At 40.4% G+C, this 12,046-nt stretch overlaps 1 protein-coding gene and 1 long non-coding RNA gene across 2 annotated transcripts in view; one reads left to right on the top strand and one right to left on the bottom strand.

Moving 5' to 3' along the window:
• LOC137772922 (uncharacterized) overlaps positions 1 to 6,123 on the bottom strand; it is a 21,755-nt gene extending 15,632 nt beyond the window's left edge. The window contains exon 1 of the long non-coding RNA XR_011075602.1: positions 6,036 to 6,123. This is a non-coding gene — a long non-coding RNA (uncharacterized lncRNA). The remainder of the gene's footprint in view (positions 1 to 6,035) is intronic.
• The window catches only part of ZSCAN16 (zinc finger and SCAN domain containing 16), a 20,949-nt gene extending 8,903 nt beyond the window's left edge, over positions 1 to 12,046 (top strand). The window contains exon 4 of the mRNA XM_068557058.1: positions 11,766 to 12,046. Within this exon, the coding sequence (XP_068413159.1) occupies positions 11,766 to 11,926 (161 nt within the window). The 3' untranslated portion in view covers positions 11,927 to 12,046. The remainder of the gene's footprint in view (positions 1 to 11,765) is intronic.

Genomic DNA, 12,046 nt, shown 5'->3' with positions numbered 1-12,046 from the left:
ATCATGAAAAGTAAAGTATTAAATCTTTAGTATTAGAAACATCCTTATCTAAAAAATAAAGTTAGGTGCTTAATGAATGATAGCTTTTCCCCCTTTACCTTCAGTCTTGCTAAAAAACTGTCATGTGTAGAAGCTGTTTACAGTCTTTAAAGGGGAAACTCATGTCTCTGATCTTATCCTTGAATTTAGAGTCTTCTGCAATGGTAAGAAAGATGATCCTGGCTACCACAAGATTAAGTTTCCTCAAATGGGTAAAAACGATGACAGACTGATTTTCCTCTAACGTACTCTGTATGACTGAACATTCTATTCAGGTAGTTTTGAATACCTGTTGTGTATAAAGAATTGTTCTAGTGTTAGAGTCGTACACCCTCAAAGTCTGAGTGAAGAGTAGTTTGGAGCACTGAGACTATGCTACCCTTTTTAGTCTGGTGTTGATTCCAAATTGCCACCACAGTGTCCGCCATCTGATCTTGACCAGAGGGGCAAGGATAAGAGTCAGAGAGGTACAGAAAGATTTGGGGCCAGAGACAGCCTGGAGTGATAGTGGCAAGAGAAGAAAGTCCAGTGGGACCTGGGATAACTGCTGGCATAAGGCAAAGGAGGCATGAGGTTGAAGGAGATCTAAGTAGTTGTTAGTATTATGAAGGATTAGGCAGTGTCCTAGTAAGTCTGTAGAAACGCACAAAACAATTGGTGAGGATGCAAGCAGTTGGAAAGAAGAGCTCTGAGTTCAATCACAGCCACAGTTATTGGAAAAGAAGGTGTAATATGTTAGACACCGTAATCAGAACCACTGAGTTCTAGCAGAGAGCCATCCTGGAATGATGGCACCTGCTCTAAAAGAACCCTAAACATGGAAGGCAGTTTCTCAAATAGTTGTGTCAAAAACATATGCATCACTCCTCCCAAATTTTTTGGAGGGTTTTTCTTTTTTTTGGAGGGAGGCAACAACTTGTAGTTTGTAGTTTTCATGAACTAGTAGAACAGACAGTGATTTTAAGAGGCACCTAAAGGGAGTACGGGGGTAGTTCTTTCAGATACAGTTGGGGAATGGTGGTTAAACTGGTGATTTTGAATGAGGAGCCAACAGCTATAAAGGGAGGAAACAGATGAGAGTTGGGGTAGGAGGGGATGTCGGAGGTATGCACGGGCCTTGGTGAAGAGGGGGCAAACAAGATAGAGGAGAAGTGGATGGAACAAAAAGAGAATGATAAAAAAGGAACAAGGGTATAGGGAAAGGAACAAAGATAAAATAAGAGATGGTGATAGAGAAAGAAAAGAGTGACAAGTAATTCTAATATTGACATCAATTATAATTGAGACAGTGGGTTATATACCACAGCCATACAAAGGTGAACAGATCAGCTTATCCCAAGGTCATCGAGTCTTACATGCACAGCACATATTATTTATGTTATCTTTATTGAATGGGTCTACAATCTCATTCTGAGCATAAAATTATTTCTTTATAGTCTAATCAAAAAGTCCATCAACAGTGAAACTGCTAGAAACTTTGAAATGCTTCAAAACAACCTGTTCTCCCCTTAGTAATATCACAAGGCAATTAGACTAAGGTTCTAAAAGAATAGATCTCTCAGTCTTTCTTACTCAAATCTTCTAGAGCACAGTTTCTCAACCTTGGTTTCATTGACATTTTCAGCCAAACAATTCCTTGCGGTGGGGGGCTGTCCTCTGCAGTGTGGGATGTTTAGCAGCATCCCTGGCCTCTATCCCCTGGATACCAGCAGCCCCAACTTGTGACAAGCAAAAATTTCTTAAGAGATGCAAATATTCCCTGAGGGACAAAATCTCTCCCCCGCCCTGCCAGCCCAGTTGAGAACCACTTCTCTATAGGAAAATAATCTGATTTCCATGACCGTTCCACGTCATATACAATAAGATTCAACTTAGAAATGTTATATATGACTAGCACTGTTAGACCCTTTTACTACCCCACAAAATGATTCCCAGGGTACCTAAAATCTATGCAGCAGTCATGCTAAAGAAGTAGTCTACTTTAGGAAGTCATACCTCACTTACTTTTGAGCACCAGAGGAATCTGTCCTCAAGTGTGACTTGCATAAAGAGCTTACATTGCATTTATCTAGACCTTCTTCTTCCCTCTATACCATAATTCTGCTGCTACCCTCTCCTTTGCCCCTTGACCCAACCACAAATAGACACTTTATCCTTGATCTGCACTGTCCAATACATTAGCCACTAGGTACATGTGGCTATCGAGCACTTGAAATGTGGCTATGCAACTGAGGAACTAAAATTTTTTCACTTTAATTTAAATTTAAAAACTGATACTCAATTCAGTTATTGGAAAACCTTTAAGTATGTTTGGAGTATTTCGGGTATAGGAATCTAATTCTGCCATTCAAATTTTATGTGATCTCAATACAGATCAAGTATTTCCAATGAAAATTTAATAACTGAATTGAGATGTGTAGTAAGTATAGATACACTGGATTACAAAGACTTAGTATGAAAAAAGGAATGTAAAATATTTCATTAATAAGTTTTATATTAGATTTTAAAATAATATTTTGGATATACTGGTTTAAATAAAATACATTAAAAATTAATTTCACCTGTCTTTTTACATTTTTAATGTGGCTACTAGAAAACTTACATCCACATAGGTGGATCACATTACATTCCTATTTATTGGACAACACTGATCAAGATCTTCTCACTCTCAGGGTAGGTCCCATTCACTATGTTCCAAACCACCTCAATTCTGTGAGGCTAAGTTCTGTGCTGCCAAGGACTTTTTACCTATTTCTTCTTATTCATTAATCCAACAGGTATTTACTGAGTGCATGCTATGTGCCACACCTCTATTTTAGGTATTGGGGATAGAGCAGGATATAACAAGATATTTCCATGTAAGACTATGAGAAAAATAGTGAATGTTAAAATTAAAGGTATAATGCTATCCTTTCAGATGGAAGACTATTAGGAAGAAAAGGCGGGGCATTTCAGGTTAGGTGTGGGGAGGAAGGAAAGAAGAGGGGGGAAAAATAGATTGTTATTTTGGGATTACAATTTCATTTCAATTTAATAAGATTTTAAGTTTGGTTTGTTTGGCAAGTCCAATAGCACAGCAATAGGGACTAAAGGTCTTTGGATATGCCATTGCATGAGAGGACTTATTAAAGGTTAGACCTGCTTTATGCATTATTGTTAATACACACTTCATAGTATTTACTGCAGAAGTCTCTTTGGGGAAATTAGCAATGGAAAAATTTCTATATGTAAGAACCATAAGTTCCCATGTATGTTGAATTAACCTATTATATATCACCGTAATACTGGGTACAAGGAAGGAAATTTCATTAAACCAGTTATTGTGCCTTTTTGTTTTTCTCTACTCCACTCAGTCGATAGTCTTGGAAAACTCTGCTATAGCCTTAACTTTATCTCAAAGACGTGAAGTGATTACGTGCTTTTGATGTTTTTTGTTTAAAAATAACTTTCCTATGAAGAACAATCAACAGCAGTTAGAAAGTAGATAATTATAAACAAATTCTATTTTACTATCTCTATATAAAAATACAAACATGAATATGAGGACATCTAAAAATGCAGAAATAGTTATATATTCCATGTATCAATATATAAAAACATAGCTGGAAGGAAATCCTTTTTCAGAATCAGGAAATAGTTCCTTATCTACTAGGTTAAAATCCTAAACCCTCCAGCAAATGTATAATTCAATATTTTGAACAATTTTAGTTTTTCATTGTCACATAAAATATGTAAATAGCTATTCACATTATTGTGGTGATTTGCATGTACAATAGGAGTCAGATGGGAAAGAAAATACCATTCTTATTTGTAAAGTAATGACAACACAATAAATCTGGAATCTTTGAAATAATTTAAAGTTAAAACATTTCTTAACCTACTGCATATATTTATAAGTTACATAATGTCTAATTCTTGCACAAGTTGAGTTTTTTGCATAAACAGTTAATGCTACTTTCTAGGCACTCTCTTACTCAAGGGTTGACCTTAAATTCATTTTTCCCCTTGGATCAGTATTCTTGACACCTATGGAAAAGAACATCCTGGCTCCTCCAGAAAGTAGATAAAGCTAAGTCAGAAATAAAGAAGAAATAAACATGACACTCCAATGGGAAAAGTATAAAACCATCATAGTCAGACAGTTTGGCTTCAAATGAAGAGTAAGTAAATCAATACCTCCTAGAAAAATCTATGCCATTTCTTACACAAAACCCAAACTACTACCAGGACTTTGAGTTAGTTCAGTATAGACATTCTACCAGACATAATGTATTTGATAAAGCTTCTAGCTTTTTATCTTCAGACTGGTTTGCTATATTAATTCAAGGGTCTCAGGAATATGAGAAACAATGACAATAATTCAAAATTTTTCATTATCTGTTCTTGGATGTGTCTTCGTTTGTCACAACTGTTGGGCTATAATAAAGGAGCTGCTTCTGTCTTTTCATAAAAAAAAGAAATCCCTGCTTTTATAAACCTGTATTACAGTGAAGGAAGACAAGACAAATATCAAATAGGAGTAGTGGTATATGGAATATAAATAATGAATTGAAATGAAACAGAGTGGCTGAATGACTACTACAAGTAGTCAGAAAAGGCTTTTCTGGAGAGCTGACATTCTAACTGAAATATAAATGTCCAGCCTTGGGAAGTTCTGAAGAAGACCATGTCAGGCAAAGGGAATTGCTAATGCAGTCTTTACAGTAGGAATGAATCTGAGGTGTTTACAGGAAATGAAAGAAGGTCATTGGGTCTAAAGCACTGGATTAAGGGGAATGTGGTATAAAATTAGGCTAGAGAGGTGAGCAGGGGCCAGGATATGTATTCTAAGCATGATGGGACACCATTGGAAGGGAAGGACATGATCTGATTTTTGTTTTTAAAAGATCATTCTGGTCCCTTAAGTAAGCAAGAGTGAGAAAAGAGCGGAAGCAAGGAGACCAGTCAAGAGGCTACTGCAGTAATACATATGAGAGAAGGTGGTGGCACCAACCACAGGTCCAAAGTGGACATGAAGAGAAATAAACAGATTCAAGGTATATTTTGGAGACAAAGCCAAAACAATTTGCTAAAAGACTGTTGTAGACTCCTAAATTCTCACACAAAAAGATGTTTAAATACTGGGTTAAACGTATGAAATTGCCATTTCTGTGTGTCAGAAGCAGTCAAATATCAGCAATTTCAAATGATTTAACCTAGTAGAAACAAAATAAGAACAGAGAAAAATCTAGAGAGAAATGGAACAGGGGAAGGGACTTTGAAATTGTGTGGAGGCCTAATTATGGGCCTAATTAATTTGTTAAATGGAAATCTGTATTCTTTTCTCCTTAAAACTTTCTGTGGAAGGCACCCTTTGTTAAGCCCTTTGTCTAAAGGGAAATTGCCAACAAACCTGATGAGATTCAGAACACCACTATAATAACATGTCTCTGTACAAACTTCCTTCTGGATAGCACATTTCCTAAACTGATAAAGTCAAGGTTATCAATGAAAGGCAGTAGAGCAGAGGTTAAAAGCAGAATGCCTGGGTATAAATCCTTACTCTGCCTGTTACTAGTTATATGACCTTGGCTTACTTTCTGTGCCTCAGGTCTCCCACCTGTAAAACGGTGGTAAAATGGTATCTACCTCATAAGGTAGGAATTACATAAGTGACCAAATGTAATGAGTTTAGAACAGTGCCTGACACATAGTAAGTGCTATGTTAGCCGCTGCCAATAGCGCAGTTAGGTCTTCTTGTTTATCAAAGTGCATCATGTTCAGCATTTTCTTCCCCCCAAACTGCTTAAATTAGTTAACTGGCATTTGATCTTCATGAATTCACTGCACTTGTTGCTGTTGTGTGTGTTTTAAAATAATTCCTGTAATGTTAACAATTACCCTAATTCTGAACTGCTCCCTGCTCCCTAAATACCTAACCCCAAACCCAGCCCGGTCGGCCCCACCTGTCCACCGGCGGAGAACACCACCCCGGTGACCCTCACTGCGGCACTTACCGCCAGCGCTCGTCTCCCGGCGGTTTCCGGCCCCCGGCGCCGGGTCCAGCTCACAGCGCCGTTACCGGGCCGCAAATCCCGGCCCGGGGAGCTCTGGAACCGTTAGCTACCGGAAATGGCTGGGAGTCGCGAGAGAGCTGAAAAAGGGGGCCGGTCTTTCCCGGGTTCGGAAACACTGAGGTCCCCCCTGGAAAGAAGCCCAGGGCTCCCAGGTGGAGGAAGAGGAGACCCGTTTGGGGGAGATCCGGAAACGCACTATCCCGCAGCCGGTTCGGACGCAGCTACAGCGGCGGGGGCATTCTCGAAAAGTCGACCAAACACGAGCCTGTGGAAACCTCCAGGATTGCGCGAGAGGCCCGAAAGTGACTTTGGGGACAGGCTCCTTCCACGGTCCGCAGCTTCCTTTCCGCGCCCTCCGCGCAGTTGTCGACCCCAGTCCGCGGTTCCCTAGAGCGCGGGTCCGGCGGGCCCAGGCCGGGAGTGGGCCGAAGCTTTAGGGGCCTCGGGTGCAGGAAAGGCCCGGTCAACCGCGGACAGGGAAAGGGGGTTTCCTCTGCTTAAGTTCATCCTGGAAGGCAGGCGCCCCTCTCTTCTGCGAGAGGGGCTGGTTGGGACGTTCGGTCACACTAGGAAGGGGCGCCGAGGAGCTTCCTCCACTCACGTCTCGGGGTTGCCAACGGTACCTGCTGTGCCCCGCTCACCGTGATCTGGCAGGACCTTGGGCACTAAGGGAGAGGAAAACTGGCCTCTGTTTAAACTTCTCTGATCGTTAGGGGAAATGAGGGCCCAGAATGAAATGGGTGAAGAGTACTGGCGCTGGTATTCTTTAAACCTGGATTCAAATTCCCGCTCCACCACTTTCCTGTTAGGATCAAGGGCAATTTTTTTAACCTCTCTAAGCCTCGGTTTCCTCGTTTGTGTAAATCAGAATAATATAGTGCCTGTTTCATAGGATGGTTGTGACGGCTGTGAGAGTGCACGTAAAAAACTTAGTCTTTAGACGTTTCCTTCCCCTCCCCTGTATCTGCTATCACTCATCCATGTCAGACAAATAGGACTAATTAACCAACTGTCACTTTTGCTTTTCTGGAGCTCGTGTGAAGAAAAGTAAAGTGCAAGACTTGAGTAAGGGAGAAACCACGAAGAATACAAAAGATTGACAGTCATTGTGAGCTTCACATAGTTGCCCATCCCAGCATTTTCACCTCACTTGGCTCCTGGCACATGGTAGGCTCTTGATAAGTACTTACTTGGATGAATGAGGACAGATCTAGGGAGAAGGAATTAAAGAACAGAAGGGAGAAAGTGAATCAGACTGACTAAATTTAGCTAGTTGACAAAACAAGCGAAACCACTTTTCTTGTCAGAAATGTATGGTAGTCACTAGGCTCCTGTGTCAGACAAAGGACTTTACTTAATGACACAAGCATCATGAGCTTCATGCTCCCCTTGTCCTCAAAGCCAGAGGAGTGACGTGGAGGGGCCCCAGTGGGTGCTGCCCACGCAATGGGTTTTCATCCTAGCAGAGGAACCCCAAGCATAGGAAAAGCCAGTCTTTGCCCAACCTTGCCCCAGAGTGAGGCAATATCTTTATTATCCTGGTCAGGAAACAAATCTGCTCCACAAGGAGATACAAACATCTTTGAAAAGATAATCTGAAAGAAAATCTGTCAGAACCCTTGGAGAAATGTGAGAGATCCTTGGAGAATTGTTTCCCAACACTCTAGGTAATAGCATCTGGGGTTAGAGGAGATGTCAGCCTTTTTTTAAACTTTATATACATTAAGATTCTAGTTTTTTTCATATTTTGTTATTTTAATTTTTTAAAATATAATAAAAATAAAAGGCAAACAGAAGTTTACATTTGTTTTAGTAAGGGATAAGGAGTCACTCAGGGTCTGTGACTGGGGAAATGATAATGATATTTAAGGAACATGAATCTAGTAAACATATCTGGAATGGACTAAAGTTATGAAGATTATCTCAAGGCTGCAGTCATGTAGGTATGAGGTAATTAGAACTGAGGAAGGTGGCTATAATAGAGAAGAGCAACATTTCAAAGGAGAAATCTGCTGGCTCCCACCCTGGAATTGATTTAAAGCAACTTTCACCTGGCCCACAGGGCCCCAGATCAAAGCCAGTTCTCACAGTGAAAATTTAAAGTCACCACTCTGCAGAAATAATGAGGATATGGCAACACCAGTCACAAATCAAGTAGGTGGCCTGGCTCAGCTCCTAGCTGAGAAGCTGTACCTGTGCCTTGTGGCCTCCCCTAGCTCAGCAGGCCTATCCACCGAGCTTGCAACTTCTGCCCTGCTCACTGTTTTGCATTTTTATTCTGTTTCTGATCAGTAGAGATTCAAAGAATGTTTCAACCTAAATGTTTTTTTCCACTTTTTTATATTAACCCATTTCTATGTTTAGAGCAGCGTGGATTAAATACTTAACATACTCATTTACCTAGAAGACATCTGCCAAATTGGTCTTCAGCATTCATTCCCCAACTGATTTATTTAAAGTTTCCTTCTGTTCTCTGGATTGTCTCTTTCTTTTGGGGGATCAGATCTCTTTGTTACTCTTGTCCCTCCTTTCATGCTCTGCACCTGATTTTCATTAAATGTCCCCTGGATTGGATGCTTATATTTAGGAATGGAGTCCTGTGCTGGTTAATTTAGGTAGTAGGAGTTTCCGCTGCAGTTGTAGGAGGCTGCTTGTGCAGCTGGTATTATCCCAATGGAAATTCTCAGTCCGGGTTGTGTGTAAGTAGGCAGGCCTTCCTGTAGAGTGAGTGAACAGGGAGCAAGCAGACAGGCTGGGTGCCTACACAATTACCAAAACTGAGAACCTCTTTCTCCTCCTCCTTGTTCCATTGTAGAAGTCCAGAGTCATTTCAAATTTTGCTATGCTTCTTTCTGAGGCTCCCAGTTAAAAAAGGGAGATATCCAACTGTCCCAAATGCAGTTCTTAAATGGATAGCCCATTCTTGCCATTTGCAACTCTTGGTCCTGAAGTTTGAACTTCTCCAGGATTCTTCTGCAGATGCATACCTGGCCCTGGTGTCTTACAGGGCAATTTCCTCTGCTTCTCCAACAATCTGATCCCAATTGCTTATTCTCTTCCAGAAATTCCTCAAAATTTCTGCTCCACTCTTTATTTTCTAGCACTGTTATTTATTTATTTTGTTTTAAATTTTTTCAGTCATTTGTGTGTTCTTGGGAGGGAAAGGAAGTAGATATATGTCACCCTTCCAACTTGAACTTAAAACAAGCCATGTTCTTCTGTACCACCTCTCTCTCATTTTCTCATTTTTACACACCTCATTTTTGGATTCTTAGAGAAGGCTTTCTGTTTAAAGTGAAATCTGAGCCAGACCTCGAAGGATGGATAGAGTTTAGGTAAGTGGAGAGTAGTAGGAAGTACACTTCTAGCAGAGGGGTCAGTATGAGCAAAAGTGTGATACTGAATGAAGTAGCAGATATGAGAACCAAGCCACCTCCTATTAAGCCAGACATTAAAGAGATTTGCAAAATGTGCAATGATTCCACTCCTTTTACTTTTTTTGAAAATATAGTTAAATTTCGTAAAATATTAAAGTAACAAAATATTTTACTTAAGTTAACATGTAATGGGTATGTTATTGTTAAAGAATAAATATTTTTAATTCCTCAGTTTTAATTTCGAACAAAGTAAATCTTGATGGATATGACCCATATAAACATAAGCTCTTTGGAGTCCTCACTAGTTTTTAAGGTATAAAAGGAGTCATGAGACCAAAATATTTGAGAATTAATATGCTAGTCCATACACTATATGAAGTTATGCTTCTGAAACTAAAATGTAGAGCAACTATGGAAAATGTGGGAACACCCTTGTGGCCCTAGGTGTGGAAAATATTTGGAGTCTTATTAAAAACATGTCGCCTGCTTATACAAATAAGGAAAGTATGAGTAACCAGAGTCTAACATTTTTTGTGCTTTGGTGGGGCTGTCATTGTTGTTGGACCTAGCGACTCAGGCAGTTTAAAATATGTTCTAAACCCTGGTGTGGCTAATTGTAGTAGTGATTTAAAAGGGTTAAATGCTTACTTTCCATAGCAGGAAGTCAATAGATAATATATCTATACCTGAAAAATCAAGAAATGGCAGTGTTAGCATGTTATTTATAAATATGGAGGTTAATATCAAGAGTAAAAGGAAAGAGTTAAAGTGGTTGTCTCTGGGGAATAGATATTGATAACGGAAGGGAAGAGTGAGGCCTGGTGTTTTTCACAGTATAAACCTGAGAGTACTATTCAATTTTATTTACTTTTTTTTTTTTTTTTTTTTTTTTGGCTGTGTTGGGTCTGTTGCTGCCCGTGGGCTTTCTCTAGTTGTGGTGAGGCGGGCTACTCTTCGTTGCGATGCGCGGGCTTCTCTTGTTGCAGAGCACAGGATCTACGCATGCTGGCTTCAGTAGTTGCAGAACGTGGGCTCAGTAGTTGTGGCTCACAGGCTGTAGAGCACAGGCTCAGTAGTTGTGGCGCACAGGCTTGGTTGCTCTGTGGCATGTGGGATCTTCCCGGACCAGGGATTGAACCCATGTCCCCCGCATTGGCAGGTGGATTCTTATCCACTGCGCCACCAGGGGAGTCCCTACTTTTTTTTTTTTTTAAGAGCTATTCTTTTTTTTAATTTATTTATTTTTGGTTTGGTTGTGTTGGGTCTTCGTTTCTGTGCGAGGGCTTTCTCTAGTTGTGGCAAGCGGGGGCCACTCTTCATCGCCGTGTGCGGGCCTCTCACTATCGTGGCCTCACTCGTTGCGGAGCACAGGCTCCAGACGCGCAAGCTCAGTAGTTGTGGCTCACGGGCCTAGTTGCTCCGCGGCATGTGGGATCTTCCCAGACCAGGGCTCGAACCCGTGTCCCCTGCATTAGCAGGCAGATTCTCAACCACTGCACCACCAGGGAAGCCCAGTCCCTACTTTTTTAAAATGTATTTTTATTAGTAAAATGCACAAATCAGGTGTGCAACTCAATGAATTTTTACATATGTATGCAACCATGTTAACTACAACTCCAATCAATGGTAAACATTTTTTTGTCTTCTGTCACCAGAGATTAATTTTACTTGTTCATACAAGGCTACTTTTATTCAACATAATATTTTTTAGATTCATCTACATTGTTCATCTATCAGTAGCTCCTTTTAATTTCTGAGTAGTATTCCACTGTATGAACATAACACTATTTGATTCTCTGTTATCCTGTTGATGAGCATTTGGGTGTTTCCAGTTTGGGCCTACTATGAATAAAGCTGCTATGGACTTATGTTTTCATATCTCTTAGGTAAATACTTAAGGGTGAGATTACTGGGTCATAATGTAGGCATTATTTAACTTCATTAAAAATTGCCATTTTTCAAACGTTGTACCATTTTACACTCCCACTAGGAGCGTATAAGAGTTCCAGTTGCTTCATATCCTCATTAGCACTTGGTATTGTCAGTCATTTTAATTTTAGCCATTCTAATGGATGTGTAGTAGCTTTAATTTTGTATTTCCTTGATGAATAATGACCTTGAGTACCTTTTAATGTACTTATTGATAATTCATATATCAATATGAATTCTTTAGTAAAGTGTGTGTCCATGACTTTTGCCTATTTATGTTTGTCTTCTTATGATTGAGTTGTAAGAGTTCTTTATATATTCTGGATACCGGCTGTCAGAAATATGTATTGAAAATATTTTCCAGGGACTTCCCCAGTGGCACAGTGGTTAAAGAATCCGCCTGTCAATGCAAGGACACGCATCCGAACCCTGGTCCGGGGAGATCCCACATGCCACGGAGCAACTAAGCCTGTGCACCACGTCTACTTAGCCTGCGCTCTAGAGCCTACGAGCCACAACTACTGAGCCCGCATGCCACAACTACTGAAGCTCGCGCACCTAGAGCCTGTACTCCGCAACAAGAGAAGCCACTGCAATGAGAAGCCCATGCACCGCAACAAAGAGCAGCCTTGGCTCACCGCAACT

The sequence above is a fragment of the Eschrichtius robustus genome, chromosome 12, assembly GCF_028021215.1.
Source record: "Eschrichtius robustus isolate mEscRob2 chromosome 12, mEscRob2.pri, whole genome shotgun sequence".
Taxonomy (NCBI): Eukaryota; Metazoa; Chordata; class Mammalia; order Artiodactyla; family Eschrichtiidae; genus Eschrichtius; species Eschrichtius robustus.
The sequence above is the reverse complement of the archived record's forward strand: the minus strand, read 5'-3'. Positions and strand labels throughout refer to the sequence as shown.